We start from the raw sequence: 24,952 nt of genomic DNA, 5'->3' as shown, positions 1-24,952 counted from the left end.
TTAGATCAATTAAGATCATTAGTGGATTTCAATCGTTCTTTCCAAGTCATGCAGTCCCTTGTTTAATCCTTTTTATTTTAATTCATCATATTTTTTTAAATTGCAACATGTTAGTGTCTGACCCACCCACTCTGGGGAGTGGGTGGCTATACACAGGCTACCATCATTTGTTTGGTAGGGGGTAGCTAGTTAATTTTATAGACGCAAAGATACAGGTTACGCAAACAAACTGACATGCAATGACCACTGCTATGAAAACTGAAAACAAAGCGTTTAGTTGCATATTCTTAGTTGTTGCTTTTTTTAAGAAGAAACCATGCACTTTGAACCCACATTAAAGTATACATTGAAAATATCACTCACGTAAGATAAAAGCAGAGAGATAAATTGTAGAAAAACGGCAAAATATCACCCTGGAAATAATTAAGTTCACATTCACTGACGGTAGGCCAAAAAAAACCTACTGAAACCCAGGGGAACATTTATGTTAAGCGTATACACCAACAATTACTTTTATTTTATTATTATTATTATTATTATTATTATTATTATTTCTTCATTTTGAGGCTTGAATTATAAAATCTTTAGGGGATGCCGTACAAACAACAGAGATATGATATCTTATGTTTGTCCTGAGAATTTAAAAAAAAAAGTTAAAGGAATATATTTTGGCTTTCCAATAGACTCTGGTCTAACCCTCACCGGCAGAAAAAAAAAAAAGAGGACTGTTATCTTTACTCCAATCACGGTTCATAGCTGCCTGACTCACTTAACTTAATTTAAAAATATGCAGTATTATTCTTGCGACAACAGATATCAAATTGGGAAAACAGACTGAGCAAGAAATGTGACAAAAGACGATATCCTAGCCCACTTAGTCAGCAATTTTAGACAGCGTAAAACAAAACAATTCAAAAGAAAATAAATAACATGAAAGGTAAATGTTACAATGTCGACAAGACATCACCAATTGGTACAATGCGATTGAATCTCATTGGAACTTTGAACGCCACATATGTCCCTTGTTTAGCCAAAAGCTACTCAGTTGTCCAATTACAGCTGTCCAATCAATTGAAAACGGCCAATAATCAGACAACTGTAATTGGACGGTAAGCTTCAATAAGTTGATTTGTAGGTACTGTCAAAGTAAATATATCTTTGCTTGGTCAACGGCCGTATGATCACGTAGTATTAGGGTATATCGAGAGGTAATCATGTTTCAAGTTTGACATACATACACTACAAGGCCAGTTACTTGCTCGATATACTCCATGAAACTTAGTTGTCAACTATTTCGCAAATCTATATTTCCCAGAAACAATGATTTCGTAACATTAAGTTCCTGGATCGTTTCACAGATATTGCTGTGATCAGATGTTAACACTTCTGCATAGATCAGAACATATTACTTTGCTCAGATGTTGGCAGTTTTAGTTAAGCCTTCGTCCTATTGTTGTTATTTAACACCGATATTGAATAGTATGACCACCTCTGTAAGTAAACTCGTTAACGCTTCTGTTGCTCAACAAACGCGAAGACCTTTGTTCTCCATTGAAGTCTTAGTAAACTGTTCTGTCTTTATCAGCAGTGTACCTGGGTCGGACAAAAATACATTCATTTCTGACTACTACGTACAGAGGCTTGTTCAAGATGAAGACTTTTGTGGCTGTTTCACTGTTTCTAGCCTTTGTAGCTATGGTCCGCGCCGATGATTTGGTGCAGATGCAAGATGATTCGGCAAAGTTGGTCTTATTGTAAGTTACCGTTTCTGTTAACGTTGCTCCAGTATGAACTACCGACCTGACGGCCAAACCTGTAAGCTTTTTGTTCCCGTAGAGATTTTCCAATTTCGGTACCTCAATTACAGTTCCCTGCTAGTTATTATTTATTATAGATTCCTTGTACTGGTACTTTTCCGCCACTGACCCAAATTAACATAGCTTTACAACTCTTTTATAGAAAACGAAAGCCAGAATTAATTACACCACTAAACTTTTATCGAAAAACAATGTTTCATGTGCCTATCTATTCAAAACATTTCTCGAATGATAAGGAAATATATCTTTTTTATCTCTTTACTTTTTAGCAATGTCAAAAAGACCTCTACAACTGCATCAAAGCTGGGAACAGCACCAAAACTGAGTGCTTGGTAGCCTACAAGAACTGCATGGGATCAAATAATCCTACTATGCCCTACTTCGTGGTAAGTGCACGGAAGTTCCAATCGCATGTGTTACAAAATATTTCTAGGATTCATCCTGTTTAAGTCAAAATAAAATCTCAAGCGTATTATCCAAAATATGTAATTAGTTTCTTTTTGAAGTAAAAAGGGTAGCAAAATACTTTGAAACTACTTTTGATGTAGGAGAGTCAGAAGAGTCAGGCCCGGCGGGGGGTACTCCCTTATATGGGCTCTATAGGTATGTGCGGGTCGGGTTTTTCAGCCGTTCTGGTCATAAATAGAGTATCGATTTTGGCCATTCTGGTCATAAATTGGATATGGTTTTAGCACTCTAGTCTTAAGTTGGGTATGTTTCTTAGCTAGAAGAAGCTACTTTTTCATCATTATCAATAAGACCGTCAACAAAAGCCCTTCATAACTTAAGTTTAGGGCAACTGTGTCAGCCGCAACGGTCATAAATAGGCTATCGAATTTTTAATCAGGTCATAAATAATGGTAATTGAACTGAGTGGAGTGCAATTTGGTCTGAAATCATACGCGTGATTTCAAAATCGAACGAGCGCGCAGCGCAAGTTCGATTTGAAATCGCAAGTATGATGTCAGACCAAAATTGCACGACACGGAGTTCAATTGCCACTTTATTAGATCCATTTTGAAATCGCACAATTTTATCGCCTTAATTTTTAGATTTTTGATGTACATGTATCGTTCCAGTAGCCGGTTTGTTAAAAAAAAAAAAGCGGAACCGGAAACGCCTTTATGTCTCATTTAGTATGCAAAACGATGTCATGTGACGAAAACTCATCCGAGCATGACAAAGAAACAAGCGGTTTTGAAGTGAGAACGAAAATAGTTTATTTCAGGTATAAAAGTTCAATTCTTGTCGCCTGAATCAATGATGGAAGGTCTTTCTTTCTTCTGTGGTTGAGGCTGAGACTTTTCATTGTCTTTGGAGAAGGAATTTGAAGGTGCATCCTGCTTAATTCTGCGATGGATTTCTTTTGAGTTGTGAAACTCGAGTGCACGATGCCCAGTGGATGGTACGTTTTTTTTTTCTCTCATACCGTTTAATGGCATGATTTTAAGGGAGTCCAGCTCGTTATCATCTCCGTTTCCTTTTGTGACCTCGGTGAAGGACTCAATACTCATGCCAGGACCTTGTCAAGTTCTCGCGGTGCCATTTGTTTCAAGATATTTCCAAGATGGCGGGACTAGCACCAGCTTCGTAAGACGTTCATTCATTCACTGTTTTGTGGCGCGGGGCGTATTTTGACTATGTTTATTCACAGCGACAGAGTTGAGCTCTTTTGTTGCTTCGTTTGAAACTACCGGAAACCTGGAAACATCTACCTCCTTGAGATGGCCCTGAATTTGTTGTTGTGTGGTTTTCGTTTTTTTATGTTTTACTGGACTCGGTATCATACGGATTTTGAGCAGATGTTGAAGAAAAACCGCCAAAATATTCGTCAAAATGGACACTGAAAGTTGGAAACTTCCATTAAAGTAGGTACTCAGCCTGAAGGAGCTCATAATCGTCATTTAGAAACTGTAATTAATTACATTCGTCAATTTTTTGGAAAAAAAAACAACAAGAACAACAAAGTTTTGGCAATAGTAGTTGCTAAATTCTCCACACAATGGCTTTTTGCCTCTCATTTTCCTGAAATTTTATTGTTTACTTTAAACTAATATTGAAATCTGATTGGTTGCTTTGTTTTACTGTCCCATTCTCAATGGCTGAGGAAAAGATGCGATTTAGAGCAAAAAATAGTGCGATTCGTGAATAAATCGCACCATTGAGAGCCAATCAGATTGCAAGGATAACCAGTGATTTCAAAATGGATTTAATAAATAGGGTAAGGGTTTTGGGAAGTGGGCCGCACATCCCCACCCAGCTTTTCTGGAAGAACTCCCTCCCCCCCCCCCCCCGGGGGGAGGGAAGTCAGAAGAGTCTGACTTTGAGAGTCTGAGAGATGTTTCTCAGTAAAATTAAAATTTGTAATTCTATTAGTATCCAATTTACGTCCTACAACAAAGAATACCGATCAGTAGTCATTACAAACTAACCAATACATTCATTTTCTACGTTAATGTAGCAATGTCACTGTGACGTAGGGACAGAGACAATCGAAATACTTTGAGGGACGTATTTTCTTAGTTTTCTTTTTGTTTTTTTTTTTCCCCTTTCATTCCATGAATATTATCACTGTTTTAGCCTGTCATTAATTGCCTGAAAAAAATAATTGTATAATTAATATTACCGTTCTTCAATACAGAATAAAAAACTTTCATCAACGAAAGTTTATTATCTGTAGGTGCCACCGCATTCTTGTCATAACCTTAAATTAGCTGTATAACCAAAATAAGATATTTTGCTTCGACATTAGAGTAATATCTCCATAGCTATGTGTCTCTACAGCAAATTCAATATCCTACTATATCGCTCAAAACAATAATTACTGTACGACTTTTTTTCGTTGGTATTTTTATTATCATGCTTTTGAAATGTATACAACCAATTACTTGATATATTTCTTTGCAGACCCTGTGTAAAATGGATCTGAGTTGGTGCATTAGTCATGCGCAGGGAATTAAAGCACAGGCTGGCTGCTTTTGGGATTTTGCCAAATGTCTGAAGAACCAAGGGCCCACTCCTGTCACGAATGCTCCAGAATCTCGTGCAATTATTGAACCTACTCGTGGCCCATTTGCGGTATGTTGGACAACACTTGGCTGAACCATTACAATTTTTATATATTCATTTACACAGTATCAGTGGGGTAGTGGCTTCTACGGCTAACGGTTGATATGTTGGCTTTTATTTTCTTTAGGGTCAACAGATATGTAACTGTGAAACATTCCGGAACGAAAAAAGGTTGTTACTATCTAAACTATTGACTAATATAGCTTACAAGCCACAATCCATGACTCATGAAAGTCTTGAAAAGCGATCTTGAGAATTCGTGGCTAAAATCTTTTTACGATTAGTATTTTTTTTCTTTTTTCTTTTTTCTTTTTTTTCTTTTTTTTTTTTACAGCTAGCGGTTTAAATTGTCCAATTTTTACTCCTGACGGCTAAATCTGTGGCCTGTTCTACGGCTAACGGTCACCCCACTGAGACCAGCCAGATTAATCACTCTAATTTTGTATTCGGTTTCTATCTGACATTTGACCAATCATTTGTGAGGATAAGACAAGGAAAATTAAACTGAAAACTGGTTATTTATTTTTATTCTTAGCAATGCCAATTCGATCTGTACGACTGCAACAACAAGGCAGATAAGACAACTGCGGAATGCTTGACAGACTACAAGACATGCATGTCTCAGTTGATTCCTCCTTACGTGGTAAATATGTGTTTGAAATGTTAGCATCTCTCGTCAATTATGTCAAGCGCTATGACATTCAACTCGACATACAAAACACGATAGCTTAATGACAGCGCGGCAATGCCCGTTGCATATAGGATCTAGCCTACGCTTTGCTAACGGCAGTTAGCAACAAACATGCATACAGGTGCCTACGTTCACAAGATCATCAAGCTCTGTAATCTGCTGCATCAATGCAGCGATACGGACAATAATGCGAACTTCACCCACTATAGTGATTTTCTTTGTACAAGCACTGAGGAAACGGCCTAAACACGATTGGACTGTTTCAGTGAGATAGCGAGATGTACTGCAGATTGATACCTAGATGATCAGGGAGCTTTACACTCGAGTTTAAGTAATTTCTGTTGAAAGTAAAACTTACCCTTGTTATTACATTTGAATAATTTATAACATTTTCATTTTCAGGAAACCTGCAGAAAGTAAGCAGCAACTTGCTACAAAAACGCCTCGGGCATAATGAGGACAGCAAAATGTGCTGCTGACTTCGCTACCTGTTTCAGTAATGGCGGCCCAACGCAGGCGTAGAACGTATCAATTGTACCTTCGTATGCTTGTACGTTGGACCAAAAACAGTAAAGCAGATTGAGAACTACAACAGTTGTTGACTTTTTACAATTGTTTCGTAAGAATGATGTGCTATTACTTTCTACTTTAATAAGGCCACCTTTAGACAAGATAACTCTCCGCAGACAATTTTTTATCCAGGATTTTGATGATGTGAAAGCATTAAACTATACCGATTTGGTTCCGCTGATCGGTTTTTCAGGTTGAAAATACTTTTTGCTACTATGATTTGAGAGGACGTCCATCCCTTCTATTTTTATGTTTTAGACCAATATCATTACATCTATTCCTTCGCCTTGAACGCAATTTGTAACAATCGATGTTTAAGACATGACACTGCAAAGTGCCAAGGTTAGATACAATACTTCTTTATAGGAGAGCTGGGTCCCACGGCACGCGTCATCACGCCAGCGTGCCTTACTCCTGCAGAAACAAAGTGTTAGGATTACTTTCCGACAACTTCCATTCTTTACTCGTTTTCTTCAATTCGTTTTCTTCAAAATCGAAAGGGAATTTTGTTTTTCTGGTTCTTTAATTGAATTTGCCGATTTTGAGACTAATATATGTAAATATTGTTATGAAGATGTGAAAGTTTTAAAGATTCAGAAGATTTTAGTGCGGCTAAAAAGTTGCTGCATGCTATATCAATTTTTTTTCCAAATTTCTGTCATAAAACTCTGCACTTTTGTTACAAAATTTGCAATCCTACGAATCGCATCTCTCTGCAGTTTCGATTTCTGGCATCATCCATTTTGTTCCCGAACAGTTTTTTTTTTCTTTGGGAGCTGGAAAGGTCACATGACAAAAAAACAAACACAAAGAGCTTTTTCTTCAACTCTGCCAGGCAATATAACAGGCTTTTATTTCCAATATATAAATTTAATGCTTCAAAACTAATTTATCACCCTCCAACCAACCTCACTGAAACATGGTATTGTAATACGACTGTCACATTTTATCGAAATTATCTCGATATAGCAAGTCTTCTATTTTTGGTATTTAATTTTAGAATGTAATAATCGCTAGTGCTAGCTCTGTCACTCGATCCATGTGTATTTATTGAATAGGAATAATTATAATTGGCCCAAATTCTATTTATTATTGTGCTGTTGTTGGTGTTTTTGCTGTTCTTGCGTTGTTGTTTTGGTTTGTTTGTTTTTTGTTCGTCTATTGAACGTTTCTGAATATAATTGTTATATAACGACATGCAATTTGACTCGGTTATTGCTACGTCATTCTGAGCAATTTTCTACGCTAGAGCCAAGGAGACTTGCATGTAGTTGTTAATTAAATAGTTGTCTAGGAAACTTAACTTAAACTGCTAAACAATGAGCTCTATTCTTTGATGGTCGTTTTCCTGATTTTGATCTTCTTGTGTAGCAATTCCCCCACGCCGTTTAAATTGACCTAAATGTTCTTATGCGCCTTGAAGTTAATTCAAGCAATTGATCGAAGGGGTTTTGTCATTACGTTTTGCAAATTCTTTCATAAACTTCATGAATTATCCCTATGAAAAAGCATTTAAACTTGACGAAGTTCATGATTGTTCTCTATGAAAGAGTTTTGAACTTTCGCTTGATGATCCTCATAAGACAACACTCGCTGCCGTTCACATCCGGGTAACCCTTGTCACTGTAGCTTTCAATGGCCGCCGTCAGATCTCGCCAACGGTCATTAAATTCTTGCAATTCTCTTTTAACAGCTTTCTGTGATGGTCCATCAAGAATGTTACAGACGTCTTTACCCAGACGATTAACACGATCTACCTTGAGTTGCATAGAGGGCCTTTCTTCCAACTTAATCTACAAAAAAACAAAAACAAAAACAAAAAAAGAAAGAAAAAAGAAAATAATTCGTATTACATGCTTTTATCCAGCTTCACCCAATAGAGTACATGTAATCCGCGAGACGAGAACAAATATCCCGACTTACATAATGTTCGAGGAACCAGTTTAACAAGTTATCTGTCCACGCTAGAACACAAAATATCTTAAAATGTGATTTTCGCACAAGAAAACTGGTGTAAGATAATAATTCCCATTTAATACATTTTGCTGTGTTGCAGAGCAGTGTTTTCCTCGCCCGACGGACTTGCTGAACAGAACAACTAAATTAGTTAAATAAGTTACATATATTTTAGCGATCTCTATTTATAAGTTTCAAATGAAATGTAGAAGAGGACGGGATGTTCTCTAAGTACCCTGAAAGGGAACGTTGTTTCATAAAAAAGAAATTAACGACTTTTCGATTGAATAAGTGTCGCTAAAAAAAAAGACCTTTGTGTACTCAGCTGAATACGTTCGGGTAATAAACTCTGATACAACCTCGTACTTAAAAAGCACACTGATGCGATTTGTTGGTGTTTGATATAAATTACCAGCGTAAATCCCCGAATTAACGCCCCCCCCCCCCCTCTTCCTCGAATAAGCGCCCTACCTGTCGGCCAAAGTTTAAAATAAGCGCCCCCGCCCCCCCTCGAATAAGTGCCCCCCCTCTCCTTCCCCCATATTTTGGACAAGTAATGAGACAACAAAGGATGTATGGTTTTCGTTGTGTAGTATCAGATTTGTACAATATTTCAGTTTGTGAACACGTTAAGTTTGAAAAAAAATTACAAGTACTAACGGTGCCGCCATTTAAACTTTAGGATCAACTTTTTATGTCGATAAACAGCTCATGTTGTTGTTTAAGCGCAGATGATGGATTAAAAAAATGAACATGTCAGTCAAAGGTTTGGCAAAATTAAATAAGCGCCCCCATTCGATGAAGCGCCCCTCTCGAATAAGCGCTAATTCGAGGATTTACGGTACTTTAAATTAAAGGGCTCGGTAAATAGAAACGTCTTTAATATACCTGGGCTCTTTTCTTGAGGTTTTCGTTTTCTTCTTCCGGCATATCTTCTTTATATTCTTTCATCAAGCCCTGTCCATCGTCTATCCAGACATTAACGGAGTCCATCAGGTCGTACATCTCCTTCATTTTATTTTGCGCACTAATTAACTGCAAAAAAGTAATAATAATAATAATTTTAAAAAAATCCCTCAAACAACCACATCATGCAAAAATGTATATTAGTTAACCGCTGAAACGAGAGTTCAAGCCAATCATATTTTAATAGAAATGTGTTACTAGCTAGATGACTAATTTTTTTCCCTTTTTTATTCTCCATTGGCGAGTATCAACAAATATGTTAAATTGAAAAAATATCTTAAGTGCAAGGAGCGCGCGGCCGAAAAATCACTGACATTCCTAACATCTGAGGCCAGAGGAAGGAATTAAATGAAACGTTTGTTGGATATTGTTGTTCACCCAGACATGCTAAGACACGATTAAAATCAATTTTGTACCGGTTCTGATATTTCTAAAACTTTGGAAAGCTAAGATCGCCGTTCCAAGCTGACGGACCTTTTGAAACGTGACCACGTTTACGCATGATATTAATACAGTAAGTATAAGTAATATCAAAACCTTTTCCTTTTCATCAATGACCCTTTTGGCCACTTGGTTCCAGCAGTCGTCAAAATCTTGCAACTGAGCTTTGATGTCCTTGGTCGTTTCTTTATCATGATCAGATTCCTCAATGAGAGCTTCCCCTAAATGACGAAGTTTTTGCAATCTCTGCTCTTGTTCTTCGAGTTCCTTTTGAGTGGCCTGTTGGTACAGGTAAAAAGACGCAGGTTATAATTCAGCTGTGGAGGCGCGGTGGCTTCATGGTTAGTGGCTCGACCCCTGATCGAGCGGTCCGGGCCGGGGATATTGTGTTTTGCGGCTTGGGCAGGACACTTTGTCCCTACAGTGCCTATCTTCATCGTGGTGTACGAACGGCAAATTTAATGCTGGGAGTAACCCTGCAATGGACTAACATCTTATCCAGGGGGAGTAGCAATACTCTTAGTCACTTTATGCTACAGAAGACGAAACCGGGAATGATAAGCTCTGGCCCGATGGGCCTCTTGGTTGGTATGCAGACTTTTTTTTATAATTCAGATGTACTTGTGTTAGGCTCTCCGATTAAAAACGAATTACTTTCAATTGTCGATGGCCTGATACTCCAAATGCAGCAAAGTTTTCCAATAATTTCTGAATTTTACAATGTATTATAGGTATATTTTGTTCAGTTGCTCTTAATTCATTGGTTTATCTTAAAACTTACTCATGCTCCAATCGATTTGGAACAGACAGTATAGTGGCGTCATGCAAGCAAATCACTCGTTTTTGGCCTTACAAGCTCTAGAAGAGTTTTGCAAAATGATAAAGTTACTCGACGTTGCAAAATATATTTCCAAATCAATAAAATAGTCGATTGACTGATTGATTGCGTCATTGATCGATTGGTTAGAAAGAGTTTCTTGAGGGTATAATACATTTTATACTTCATGGAACTCTCAATTCAAATCAGTATTTTTTTTTTCTTAATGGTTTACTAGTCTGATTATTAAGCCTTTGCAGAATTTGAAAAAGGGTACATTTTCTAATTTTGTCGCTGGGGCAGAAACTACGCATTAATTTCTTTATAATCGCGCTCATTCTAAACTAAGCATTACCTCAAGAAGTTCTAGGCTTTCTTTGACCTGTTCGTCGTCGGCAACATCCGTGTTTGCTACTTGCTTGAGTGTTTTCTCTTTCTGGCTCAGCCAGTTCAGCAAAATAAGCTCCTCATCTCGAAATTTCTGCCAGTCAATCATAGCCTTTGTCAACTTTTGGCCTCGATCTGCGCTCCAGTTCCATGCTTTAGCCCACCGGCTGCTGACGTCTTTGACTTTGTCCCGTGTTTTGCCATCCAAGTCTGGGTCAGATAAATCAGTTGCCAGCACCGACGCTACCAAGGAGATGTCTCCAACTTCTTCTTGGAATTTCTGTTAGTAAAAATTAAACTTCAGTCAGGTCTTTCTGAAACCAAATCGTATTCCACATTGGTTTTTCAATGAAAGTCAACGGTTCAAACCTCAAAGACAAGGAAAGGCCGTTGATGATATGGTATACATGAGTACAATTCTCTTCAGTAAACTAACAGTTACTGGGCAAAGTTGAGCAAAATATCGTGATTTGTCGTTTCCAAAGACAGAGGAAAATAAATGTCATATCGCTAACATGCCATGGCATTTCGCAATAACTGACTTAAACAACTGGTTTCCGTTAATAGACCAATCTCGATATATTAAAATTCAGCCTAACACAATAGACCTCAGCACGAGGCTCTGGGGAATAAACCCCACAAACTCTGTAGTTATTCCCCAGAGCCTCGCACTGTGGTCTATTATTTTAGGCTGAATTTTAATATATTGAAATTGGTCTATTACCTGTACAAATTTCAAGTGGCTCAGTGATAGCTCTGGATTTTCACTGAGCATCATAAACAGGCCTAGGCTAGAATGTTTAAGATTACTTTTTTCACCTGACTTAAGTTTTTAGACTTACCAGGTATTTATCATAATTGATAATTCAACACGTTATGTGTACGTAGTTGTTACCTGATGATCCTCCAACTTCGTCTTAACAGCCTCATAGTTAGGACCAAGACTATTTCCTTGCTTCATCTTCCGTTCAGCCTTAGTTAGCCAGCTGTTCATTCGAGCCAACTGTTGCTTTAAAAGGACTAATCTTTCTAAAGAAAGCCTACGATCAAGTAAAGATATCAGATTATCTATTTGCTTGAAACGATCCACAGCTAACTTTATCTTTTTGGAGGTTTCAGTTAAGTAGGTAATTAAAATTAACCACTTAACTATCTTATGATTCAGCAAGCTATTAACCAATATTCCTTTCCGCTTCCCTTTTCTCCTCCTTTTTGGAGAATCGGTTTAGCTTCGTTTCAGTCAATACTTAAGATATAAGAATATCATTACATTGCAGTTTACTTTTAAGTTGTATCAGATGCATATTTATATTTATAGTTTTTGGACGAATATCTGGTAGCCGCACCAACACAGTCGGGGGGATTTTTATTTGCTTACTGTTTTGAGTAGTCTGAATAAGTCAATAGTTCTACGAGCTATAGAAAAGTTGGTAACCTGCCAGGTTAAGCAGAAGTTACGTTGTCCCATAATGTATGTGATGTGTATCGTAAGGAAAACAAAGCATCAGTTATTCCTGCGTGGCAGTTCCATGATCGTTCACTTGTCTTGAATTATTTAGGTTCAAACATGCACTGTGTGATCTTTCATGTACTCTCTGGCAAACTGAACTCCTTCGTTCCTTACAGCGCATTATTCTAAATGAAAGAATTTCCTTGACAATGGACATAATCTAGTTATAATTGTCCAGTCGTTAAGATGTACAACAGTTTTAACGAACAACAGCACAGTAAAACATTCTAGGATAATAAACGAGCTGAGAAGCTATGGAGAGATTTGACTGACTCACTTGTCTTGATCCCTTTGAGAATGTTCCAGAAGGTTCTGCATTCTTTTGTCGACATTATTCATTCTATCTTGAAAGTGTTCTTCTTCCCCTTTGTCAAAGTACCCTTCGCCTATCATGGCTCTACCCTCATTTAACACTTCATATGTACGAGACTTCAGGGGCTCGAGATCCTCACGAAACTTCTGTTAAACAATATTACAAAAATCCTTACTGAGAACGTATTGCAAAAGCATTACTGATTTTGGCTACGAAATTATTGTCTGAGATGACACAGCGTAGATGGAGATCATTGTACAATTGTAAGGATCCGTTACTCAAAATCGACGCCGTTTTCGACTTTCACAGTATATGGAACAAAAGACTAACTTTTTTAAAGAAGAAAACCTGAAAAACGTTGAGCACGATTACGGTTGACGCAAACAGTCGGATAACAACCCCAGCAACTCGGCGTTCCCGTCAACCCCACCTTTCTTCATTTTACTTCGTCCATGAAATGAGACAGGACTCCTGAGAACTCCATCTACACTGCAAGGTTAACCTAGAATTTTTTACTAACTGGAACTTCTTATGGTTCAAAGATATTTTTATAATGTTCTCATGACATACAGGTAAAAACTCAGGAACCAATTAGATAACGATGTCTTCGAAGAATAACACCATGCTGAAACAAAGCAGATCAGGCTTACTAACATCATTAATTCTGTATTGGACATTTCAGTTTGAGCGAGATGAAGTGGAAGGTAGTGGATCAGATGGAATCTCTCAAAATTAGGAGGCAACTACCAGATGGATCTTCTTGACAAATCCTTTACCTTCTGCTCTTCCAGCTGCTTTATCGCTGTCTCTAAATCCACAGAATCTTTCTCTTTGAACACAGGTTTGCGGTGCTCTGCATCGGACAGTCCGCTCTCCACTTCATTTAAATTCTTGTTTAGTTGAGCAACAGCCTTATCACGCTCCGATTTACTACAAAAGCAAAACACTTTATTTTTATAGAATATTATACCCAATGTAACTATCCATTATAAATAAAAATCTAAGATGGCGGAACTAAGGTTCTCATGTAACGTATTCGACGTCATAATCAACAAAAAATACTTGTAGGAGGCTGAAGGCTAGCTAGCTATTCTTAGCAAACAAACCTCCCTTTGTGCCACGGTTAGGGTACGAGTTTGTAAGTCCAAGGTCCGAGGTCATCGAGCGTGCATTGGGCTAGCTTTATCGCTTAATCTTTTGTACGCGAGTGGTCTAAATATGCAGACGTCTATAGCAGGAGATCTAAACATCTAATTTGACTTCCCCCTGATCACTTTTTTAGTTCAACAGTTCCTGAAGAAATTGCGCCTCACCCCAGGTTTTATTTTCCTTAATTCAAATGACCATTTGTACATATTCATTTTACCTGATGGCCGGTTTACTATCCAGCTGGTCCCAGCTATCATTAAGAGCTCCCTCGACAGCTTCCAGACTATCAATAGTGATGGTCAGCTTGTTCACAGCTGAAGCTTTCTGTTGAAAAAGAGATCTTTTCAATAAAGCCAGGCAGGCAGCTATTTTTCAACTGTTTTGACTCTTGCATCACGTTAATGCAAGAGGCAAGAGAAATGATCTTGAACGGTACATGTTGCACTTCTCCAAGCAAAAGAGAACTGTACATGTGTGGCGGCCATGCATGTGGTCAACGATTCAGACAGGGATTACATACCCGCTCCTTAGCCTTGTTTCCCTCCAGGTAATTGTACAGCTCTGTTAAGTACATGATTATTAGCTTCTTGTCGGGGGTATCGACATCAATATCTGTAAAGTACGCAAAAATATCAATGGTCACTTATGGTAAGAAATTATTTTGCTGCCTGCCAAGTCCCATCAGTTTCCTGACTTCGCTTTCTCCCTTCCCTCTTACCAGCACAGCACATGAAAAGCGTGTGACAATAACAATTTCATTGTTTGTCACTGGCTACTGTCTCTTCTATCTGCTAGCATCGATTATATCCTGGTAATATTTTGCTTGTTACATTTTGCTTGTAATTGATCTCTTGTGAACTTGTGTTTAAGTAGCAGGTGATGCCACGAAGTATAGCACTGGGTAGGGATCGCTCACGTTGCGGAGGGTACGCTGAGGCAGTACAATTGAGCAAGGGATAGACGCCAACTAATGCCTTGAATGTAAATTTTATTCCAGAATTTGTTCAGGATAAAACAATAAATAAACAAACCTGAAGAGTCAAGGTAGCGAGGAACTCCAAAGTGTTTCTCTGCCATTTTAAAGGAGTTATCCAGCCTCGCTTGAATTGATGATTTTTGCTGGGCATCAAAGTCAAACAATTCAGGTCTATAAAAGAGTACGATTTTATTTTGTTGATAGTTCATTGGATTACATACTATCCCTTACTTTTTTATACTGAATATACACACCGACTAGCGGTCTATTTTGCGTTCGAAACTGAAGGCGAATGAAGGCCACCAGCGACGTACCTTAAAACCGTGTGATTTTATTTTAAGAGTATCAAATTCTTGTATGCCGTCATTTCGTAAATTTGAAACATACACACATTTGCGTATGAATATAAGCCATAGTATTTATCTCTGTCGTTAACGATAATTCCGCGGATGAAGAAGGGCTAAACCATAGATATCACGCTGTGATTTCTAAAGCACTTTTTCATTTTTACAAGCAGGTCATTTAATAATTTAAGGAGGTAATCGGTGATTTTAGAAATTTCACACGGGCTACAGACATTGAATTTGTTGTTTATTCTCCCGTTAACTTACATGTGAACTGACTTTTTTGTTCGGAGGCGGCACATGCAATTTAAGCAAAATTTGAACGTACTGTAGTTGTGCATTTTATCGCCGATTTCGTACCTGTACGAATGGATAAGAGCGTTGAACGCCAGGCCATTTCTCCAGCTCGAGGTAAAATCTGAGATTGTGACATACTGTTCATACCTAATAAAAAATCAAAAGTGAACATGGCTAGAACCGCTAAAAGAGACTATACAATTGTATCTGGAACGTACTCACCCTTTCAGTCGTTCCTTACACCAATCAAGCAGTTTTTTCTCGACGTTGAAGGATTTGGCCGTCTCCTCTGTTACTGTTTCCTGCATTACCTCTTGGACCTATCATTAAGTAAAAATATTATATTCCTTCACCAAGAGAACTTGTTTTTCTCTTGGCTTCACCTCATTCATTTTAGTCAAAATAACATGTAGTTCGCAATTAATCATAAGTAGTAATAGTAGTAATAGTAGTAGTAATACAGGTAAACGACAGAAGATGACTCTAGGGGTCAATTTAATAATACTTTTACACTTGTAATCTACAAATGGAACCATTGTATTTACACGCGCAGACGAAAACGAGTTTAATAAAATTCGTCACAAATCCAGGTTACAAGTGTCTGACTTGTAATTATAGGTGTAGCGCTACACCTATAAAAGATGGTAAGAGTCCAATTTAATAAAACTTTTACAAGAGTCCGGACTTGTATTTTTACAAGAGTCCAACTTGTAAATCACAAGTGCAAATACAAGTCGCATGTCACTTGTAAACATTGAGTACGACTTGTGAAACAGATATTGGAGCGTCAAAACATGTCGTCTTCTAGTGAAGAGCAACTCGACGAGCTCCTGGGACGTCAAATTATCGGTCAACCTAGGAATTTTGAAGAAAGAAGGCTTTTTGATATCGACAATCCTAGGGAATTTCGAGGAAAGTTTCGTCTCCCTGTGGATACCTTCATCCAACTTTTGGAATTTTAAATAGGCCCGCAGATTTTGAAAGGGCAACAGAGATATTAAAATTTGCATTTATAAACACTTGTATCCTGACCTGCGATACACGTGTAAATTCCAGTGTAGAAAATACTTTCATTGAATACTTGTATTTACAAGCCGGACTTTACACGTGTAAATTACACGTGTAAAAACTACAAGTGTAATTTATTTACTGAATTGACCCTGGGTTTACTTTTATATTTGGACAATGTTGATGGCTTGGAAAATCTAATCCTGAATTTTGTTTTAAATGTGCCACTTACTTGGAATCGGAGAATAATGCTCCACATGAGTCCAAGGATTGCACGAGGCTTTCCATCAACGATGTCGAATCCATTGATACCCACCAGTTTTACCTTGAAAAGGATTGTAAACTCGGTTTTTGATGCATATCATAAAATACTGTATAACAGTTTATAAGAGCGCAATTTTCAACCAACACGACTGAAGAGGCTCCCCTCAATTATTTAATTTGTCCGGTTGCAGTAACAAATTTCCAGTGTAATTACTTTAATATGCAGCACGAACGAAAGAATTTGACCAAGGCTCCAGCCCTATGCTCTGAACCACTCCATTTGAAATGCAAGGTTCAACTACAAAACAGCCACCGCCCTTTCTCCATTCCCCTCCACCCTCATTAAGTTCATCATAACAAGAAACAAAATCGGCACAAAAACAGATATACCTTGTGTTTCTCGAGTAAATCCATGGCTTGCTCAACATTGTTCAGCTTATGAACACGCATGTTTCCTTTCTCCTTTTTCTAGAAAAAGAAAGCAAAACAACAGAATTAACACTGAAGAGCACTATATGAGGATTTGCCTAGAGTTTAACTGATAGCCGAGAATTGGTCAAAATTGTTAACTCTCAGCTAAGAAGTGAGACTTTTTTAACTAACTGCCGAGATCTGATATCGCAAAATTCCCTGATAGTTTAGAGATGGGCTGAAATTTTAACCATGTTTAACTGATGGCCAAGAATATCACCTCAATTCAGGCTCTCTTATATCATTAAAGGTTTATACTCCTGCCTACTTAAGCCTACTAAACTACACGTATCAAGTGAGATCTGAACTTGGCCAGTTTTTGTGCATAGCATGACGAAATTTATTATTTCTCTAAGACGCGTTGTCAGGGCATGGCAATTTTATCTGGACACCGCAACAGAACTTTATTAAACTACTATTTTTTTGCACCGGCAGGAGTGCATTTCACTTTTACACTGATTATTATTATTATTATTATTTTTTTTTTTTTTTTTTTTTATTTTTTTCACATAACGCACGTTGCATTTTTGCCTCTAAATGGCACCATGAAATGGTTTGTCGCATCTGTTCGTAAAGTAGTGGTAATTTGCCAATAAACACTTTCCTCAGTGTCACTGAACCAAAGTTTGAAACCACCCCCCCCCCCCCAAAAAAAGACTTTTTGTTTTCAACATCCAAGATCGAAACCCCAATAAAAAATGCGTTAAGTTTCGTTTTGATTGGATTAATCGTAATATTTACCAATGGACAATTCAGAAGACATTCCAACAGGTTCAACAACATTTTCCCGTCCATCAAGTCAATAACGATGTCTCTTATCTCAAGTGGAGGGTCATGCTACGAGGAAAAAATATACATAAGTATTAATAAGCGTCTCTACCATCTGTCAACATTTGTAATGAGTTGGTCCTCCCTTTGAGTAGAACAGCTCTCAATATATATATTTTTTTTCATGTAAATAATATTGCTTTTTAAATAAATCCAGTGGTTAATAAGAAAAAAGATATATCGCATTTTGTTATCAAGAAAACCCAGAATTCCTGTTGACCACAATACAATTCACAAGCAAACGCGTCAAAGAATTGAACTGATTCGACAATATTGCAACTAAATGAAGTTATAAGCCTGACTTTTTACTCAAAAACGAATATTCATGTCTCTAAAGTGAGCGGAAATTTATCAATACCTGAGCAAGCTTTGCATTCACCCATTTGGTAAATGTTTTCCTGTGTAAGGTTTCTCTCTCGCCTGTAATGAAATCACATAATAATATATTTACAAAAAGAAAATTCGCATGATTTGATTTAACTTCTTAGTTCCTACTTCGTCTTTGAATGGTTTGTTTATTTCCAAGTGATTTTGTTTCCTTTGTCCGCATGAACTTGTATTGTTTTCATTTGTCTTGTTTGATTTTTCCACGTTTGGTGGTCATTTGAGGTAAACCCTCTGTTAGCGTTTGTAATTCAACCTTACCATCTTTGTTAATTTCCTATCTGAAGTCCTTCGTCCGCGGTTTTGTTATTTTCGTCCCTCGATCAATAAAATTCTTTGAATATTTTAATGTCATAATTACCCCACTAACAAAGAAACAAACGATAGTGTTTTTAAGTGCCTTTTTATATATGCAAGCTTTGAAATGTACGTTGGCATGGAGTTAATTGAATATCTAAATTTCAATACTGTTAAATTCTCTCTCTGATTACTTATAAACGAATGTTTTTTCTAAATGTCGTCACTTTCCTTATGACAAATGTGTAGATATTGATAGAACGAGATTTGAGACTGAGCAGAATATTATATCTCAAGAGTGTTCTTTTCGAATGATTTTATGCCATTATTTTTACTTTTTCATTACAGCTTTTAACACTGAAACGTGACATTTTACTTTTCATACTTAAATAGCATTTGCTAGACATAAGTTTGAAATAATTCCTTTCTCTTTCAATCAATCAAACAATTGCAAAGATGCCAATATTAGAATTGTTATTGAATTCGTTACACTCCACTACACAAGTTTAAGTCGTTTTAATACCCGAGACATAACTCAAGCCATATTTATCACCACGCATCAAAACATGCATGCTATTACGTAGGAAAAAACCTAAGCTGCAATTAAAATTACTTATGTATTAATAAGCTTGTTTCTATATGTTAACATAGCTGTGAACTAAATTCCAAGCATATCTGAAAAATTGAAGGCAAAGCAAAAAAAATTTACCACTTTTTTTTTTAAAAAGTTTGTGTTGTGATTCGGTCATGTTTTTCCTAAGCAAACTATGTCCGAGGTCAGAAATTTCGTTTCTGTTCATTTCTTGTCAAATATTTCGAAATAAAGACCAGCATCAAAGCAGTCGATGTCAAGTGCCTTGGATCAACACGAGTGTTTTAACATACAAGTAGTCTTTTAAATTATTCCCGCTTTTACAACCAAACGTGACTTTCTCTCCCTCTCGAATGTTGGCAAATGTTGGTCTGGGCAGCATCGACTTTTCGCTATCGAAGTACATTGATGTTAAGTGAACGAGCTTTTTTGGTGTCCATTAAGGTTTACAGGGTACGTGAAGCTCGTATTATGCAAAGTTCCAGATTGTTTACAACTGGTAGAATGACGGGGTTTAAACTGGATTAGACTGACTAAAGGCATGAACCCGCAACCCCCTGACTGTTTTTGTTCATTCACACTGCACAAAATTAAACTTCGGCAGGCAAAATTAAACCTGCCTTTGCTACATTCATTCACAATGCCCGCAGTCGCAGCTATCAAAGCCCACACTCCGTAATCGAAGAGAATTTGATCAATCGAGCATTTGCTACACGCGTTCGCCATGGTTAAGCCTTCAACGGAAAAATAAGTTCCAAAGTTGTCATACCTGTGCGGTCTTGTATTTTTTTCTTCAGTTTAATGGAGTTCTGGCGAGCAGCTTCTACTTCACGGTCTCCCATGCTTAAAACAGCACTCACTTCGTCAAGATTACTGTTCGTCTGTACTTAATTAACAGTTGACTGCTCAATTTAGGGTAGATATGCAAATGTATAGTCAAACTACTTAGCCGCTAGTCGACAATGGCACCGCAAGGTCAACTTAATTTGAATGTAAATACTAACGCGTAAAAATGCGTTTGAAGTTTTCGTGAAATGTTGCATGCTTCCACGTCGTAAAATAATAATAAAAAGGCATATTTCTGCATTGACCTGATTCAAAACAAGCAAAAAATATTTGCAAACCATCTTTACGGGTTGGCTTGTCGAAATGATCGTTTAGTTCTAATTTTAGTTCGATTAATACAAGAAATTCCATTTGTTTTAATATCAACACAAAAATTGTGAGCACGATCGTGTTTTAAAAAAAAGTATTTAATGTTCATTATTTTTTGGAAAATTAAATATACTAGTTGAACTCGAAGAAAAGAATAAGAACGACAAAGGCTGATAACAATTCAAGACTAATCACGGACAAGTTACAAAAAATTCACCAAGGAACAAAAAATAACAAGCTTATGAGTAAATGAAACAATCTTTAGTTAATACATTTTGTTCATACCGAATTATACAAACAAGGCATTCACAAAAGTACACATGCAGTGTTAGTACAAGTAAAAATAACTATGGCAATACTGAAAATGCTCAAAGGAGATTTTACGAAGAGCAATGACCAAGTCCAAGATAATTGTTTTTCTGTGACAGCCGTTTTCATTTGTAGATATGTAGTTTTATGCTGATTTTGATCGATTGTCATTGCTTTTTAAATCCTAAGCTAAGTCAGGGACGACTTCTGAGGAATTTCGACTGACGTCTGAGATTTGGAATTGGTCGTTGAAACTAAAAACAGACTCAACTGCACAAATTTGTTCGCAGACCTTTTACTTTCTCGTGAGCATAGTCACGAGCGCGAGAAATATAAAAAATAGAAAACCGCAGGGGGCTGAACAAAGGGGAGAGTAGGAGATTGGGATGGGTAAACAAAAATATAAATTATTACCTTTCTTCCGCTCAACGCCAACGTAATTGTAAAAAGGGACGAAGAAAAAAAGGGGAACTTGTCTTAAGTATTCATGATTTTTCTTTTTTTTTTTATTTAACTTAGTTCAATATTCCCGTTTTCGCTCTTTCCGACAAAAAGGATCAAACAGTCAGTGGGACAGGTTTGCGACAGAGAAACACGCCTTTAAATTGATCAAGCCCGGAGGAGCAGCTACCAACCTTGAACGACTTCAGACAGGGCACCTAAATCTGGCTATTTCCTCCTAGTAATTCAGTCTACTGCTACTTACTATAGAACTACTCCTAGTTGGTAACTTGCGTTGTAGCTTTAAGTTAATTAGGCACGAAAGTCATATGACAGAAGAGTCACTATAGATACTGCTAGTAACTGGATTTATGGGGGAAAAAAACTAACACTTAAATTTTGACATTTACATGAGCTATGTTCACCGTTGATCAACTTGTGTCAACATTTTTGTTAACATTATCTCTTTTGTCATACTTGAGATAAAATACGTTCGCACAAGAAATGTTGATTCGAATGATTTTTTGAACATTTTCGGGAGGCTTTCCTGCTTCCACCTGACTCTATAAACAATTTGAAATTAAAAAACACTGCAGCAATTAATTTTTCTTTGAGTAATATAAACACAACAACGCACAACACTCACTGGCAAGAAACATCCGGCATTCTAGTTCAAGTCTAAAATAAAGCCTGTAAAACAGGGTTTATTCTTGATAATTGTATCCAATTTTGTTCAAAACATAGCAGGTTTGGTTATTTTTTATATATATAAATTCTACAAGCAATTTTGTTTATTTTTTGAAGTTATATGTTTTATACATATTTATCAACAATGTATCGGAATAAAACACGTAAGAACAAAGCTGCGTAAACACTAGTGAATATTACAGCCTCGTTTAATTCTGACTGCCACTTCTTTTCACTTTGCTTGATCAGTGTAAAAACCACAAACCGAACATTTTCTTCACATCAACTTTTCACTTAAGCGTTGGTGTAGATAGGGAAGCCCATTCACGTGAGACCTACACATGAGAAAAATTTGAACGTTCCTGGATCACTAGCGAAACATGGCCACTACTTTCTCTTAACCAAATAATGTATTATTACGATTATATCATTTTAACTGATTCCACGCCACATCGTTAATGCTCGGATTTAATTTAGCGTGATTTCGGTGTGAGCTTAAGTTTGGAGTCTTTTGAGCATGAGAGAATTATAATGTGTACTTATTATTTCCAGAAGATCTGCGTACTTACTGGCTAAGGTCGCGAATTGCTGTGTGTGACGCCGAGCAATCCTGACATCCTTAACGACTTTCTGAAACTTTTCTACAGCAGGCTTTGAATTACCAACCGGAGTTTTACCTTCCATCTTCAAATTTAAACAGGGTGTACTAACAGCGAGGGCAGAAAGACGCACTTGTCCCTCGGCAGTATTTTAATTCCCCGTACACACGAATTTATGCACAGACCTGTAGACGAGTGATTTTAAAAGGGAAATGACAATGTCATATTTGCAGTAGTGGCCCGTTCTCTAGAAACCGTTCATCATTTGCATGAGAAAGACTTAAGGATTCTTAATACTGAATATTATGTTAGTTTAGAAAGTTTGGTGTACATCGATCAAAAAATATTTGCGCATGTACAGTTACGATTCAGTAAAAATTTTATGCAATAAAATTTCATATTCCTTGTTCCTGACGAACTTCAGTTGTAGCCGAATACATGGAGTTGGCAATAGTGGCTTTCACTAAGAGTTCAGAAAGGAGCTGCGGCAACTTGAATAAAACGAAGCGACAGCACAACTTGACCATCTTCATTAATTTGACATCACAAATTGAGTTTGACATTGTGTTTGAAATTTTGCCGTGTCCGATTTCGTAGATAAAATAAATCAACCATTCCTCTTTCTATTTTACAAATAGATTCACACGTGCTTGTAAATATATATAAAAATTGTTTTAATGGCTCGTGTTTTATGAATTTGTATCTATTAATTACCATTTGAAATTCTGTTATATACTTCCGGTCAAGCTAGTAAAATCGATCTCACGTCACAGTGTTTTCCTTTTCCTATGAATACGGTAAAATTCCATACACGTTGCACAGCTCCAAGGATTCGCAGTTCAAGCCTTTAAAATATTTTTGTCCTTAGGTTACACCACCGCTACTGTTAAAAAAACGTATCTTGTAACATAGATATTGACGAACTACTGAGATTTTCTTGATCCTAAAATTTCATTTATTCGTCGCACGAAAGGAAGATACTATAATTATCTTTCACATGTTAGGATATTGGTGTTTACAAAAAATGGCAGCAAAAAGGGATTAACAGGGTTTCGCATTTGATGAAAGATTCAGACACCTTCCTATCCTTTTCTGAATTCAAAGATCGGTATGGTATCACTGAAACAAATTATCTTGCTTTTTATGGGCTGTTATCCGCTTTAAAAAAAATCAAAATACCTTTACACAATAATATAAATATACAATACGAAAGCTTTTATACGAAATTTATGAAAGCAAGTAAACCAAGCAGACAGGCCTATAAAAAAATAATTGGTCTTAAACAAAGGTGTCCAACCAAGAGTCAAGAAAAATGGGCTACGGATTGTGCCTTTGAAGCCAATGAACCAATAGACTGGAGTGCGGCGTACCAGCTATCTTTTCAGTGTACGAAATCTATAAAACTAATTGTATTTCAATTCAAATTGCTGCATAGACGACTGGCGACTAATGATTTTCTTAAAAAAGTAGGAATAAAAGATAACGATCTCTGCAGTTTCTGCAAAACTGAGAAGGAAAGCCTAATTCATCTTTTCTGGTCCTGTAGAGTTGTCTCTACCTTCTGGCAAAACTTTAAGGAGCTTCTTGTAAGCCAAAATCTTGCGTTGAGAACATACAACCTTTCTTTAAATATAGTCTTAGGCCTAAGGCCAGACAAATCAAAGAATAAACAGAAACTTAATTTTAATTTTCTTGTGGCGAGATATTATATATGGTCGTGTAGGACACGCAACTTGCCCCCTGAAATGAAACATTTCTCTGTCTTTCTGGCATGTTACAACAGCCTCAAAACTGGAGCAGCGTCAAATGATAATCTTTAGAAATCTAAGTGGGTGATAATAATAATTAAACGTATTTACCAACAAGCAACTGTATAAAAAAAAAAAAATGAAGAAAACCCTAAGGCTAACACTGTGCACGGATATTATTGTACTGTAGGTCAACCTTAACAAGTGTTGCACTTGTCAGTATTGTAAGTAACGTGTATTGTATGTAAGTAGTAAGTAGTCTTTTTAATTAATTAATTAATTAATTAATTGATTAATACAATGTAACTTATTGTAGTGTAAGTAATGTAAGTAATTGTATTGTTAGTAATTATCCAGTAAGTGATGTAGGTAATGGTCCCATAAGTGATGTAAGTAGTTGAACTGTAAGTTGTTTTTTTCCCTGTAATAAAAAAAAAAAAAAAAAAAAAAAAAAAAGGATATTGGTGTTATCATGGTTACGGACATGTCAGCCAATAAGAGCCTCCCTTTCACTGGCGAGGCCTTGCGGCCGTTGTTGTCACAACAATTTAATTTCCAAAAATAAAAAAAAATTAACCCAGAAAATAGCCCTTTTTTTAGGAGCAAACGTACTTTTTATGGTCGTCATACCACCGAGCTTAGTTGAGGTGGCCACTCATCGGTGCTTACAAAAATGAATAAAAAACTGAGATGTTTTACATTTGGATGTGTTAGATTCTCACGTGATGATATCTCTCACAAGTGCAGTGCAGCGAGGATGCCATCAGTACTCTAGGATAAGATTTCTCTCCCCGCGCGGTCATATCCTCTATATTTCCTTATGGAGCTGTTTCGTATGCCAGCCCGTCTTAACCTAATGATCATGG

General features: G+C 36.9%; 1 protein-coding gene and 1 long non-coding RNA gene across 4 annotated transcripts; one reads left to right on the top strand and one right to left on the bottom strand.

The window, feature by feature from the left end:
* The first annotated feature begins 2,896 nt into the window (after positions 1–2,896).
* On the top strand, positions 2,897–6,115 carry LOC145480773 (uncharacterized). Of its 2 annotated transcripts, XR_014048540.1 has the most exons (4): positions 2,897–3,685; positions 4,725–4,895; positions 5,014–5,529; positions 5,980–6,115. It is a non-coding gene; the product is annotated as an uncharacterized LOC145480773 (long non-coding RNA). The 2 variants fall into 2 exon arrangements; XR_014048541.1 differs by lacking the exon at positions 5,980–6,115 and having other exon boundaries at positions 5,014–5,552.
* An 858-nt stretch (positions 6,116–6,973) lies between these two features.
* On the bottom strand, positions 6,974–22,536 carry LOC145480744 (utrophin-like). Of its 2 annotated transcripts, none has more exons than XM_081459064.1 (17): positions 22,309–22,536; positions 18,233–18,294; positions 17,788–17,883; positions 16,966–17,043; positions 16,544–16,636; positions 15,526–15,623; positions 15,367–15,450; positions 14,718–14,833; positions 14,207–14,298; positions 13,904–14,010; positions 13,314–13,467; positions 12,502–12,683; positions 11,610–11,754; positions 10,683–10,994; positions 9,607–9,789; positions 8,992–9,138; positions 6,974–7,940 (listed from the first exon to the last, which is right to left on the bottom strand). In XM_081459064.1, the coding sequence occupies exons 1-17, from the start codon at positions 22,421–22,423 to the stop codon at positions 7,689–7,691; spliced, it is 2,316 nt and encodes a 771-aa protein (XP_081315190.1). In that variant the 5' UTR covers positions 22,424–22,536; the 3' UTR covers positions 6,974–7,688. The 2 variants fall into 2 exon arrangements, with proteins under 2 accessions (XP_081315190.1, XP_081315191.1); XM_081459065.1 differs by lacking the exon at positions 22,309–22,536 and adding an exon at positions 19,917–20,206.
* Positions 22,537–24,952: the final 2,416 nt, after the last annotated feature.

The sequence above is a fragment of the Orbicella franksi genome, chromosome 3 (assembly GCF_964199315.1).
Source record: "Orbicella franksi chromosome 3, jaOrbFran1.1, whole genome shotgun sequence".
NCBI classification, from domain to species: Eukaryota; Metazoa; Cnidaria; class Anthozoa; order Scleractinia; family Merulinidae; genus Orbicella; species Orbicella franksi.
Note: the sequence above shows the minus strand (reverse complement) of the source record. Positions and strands in the feature narration are given on the sequence as shown.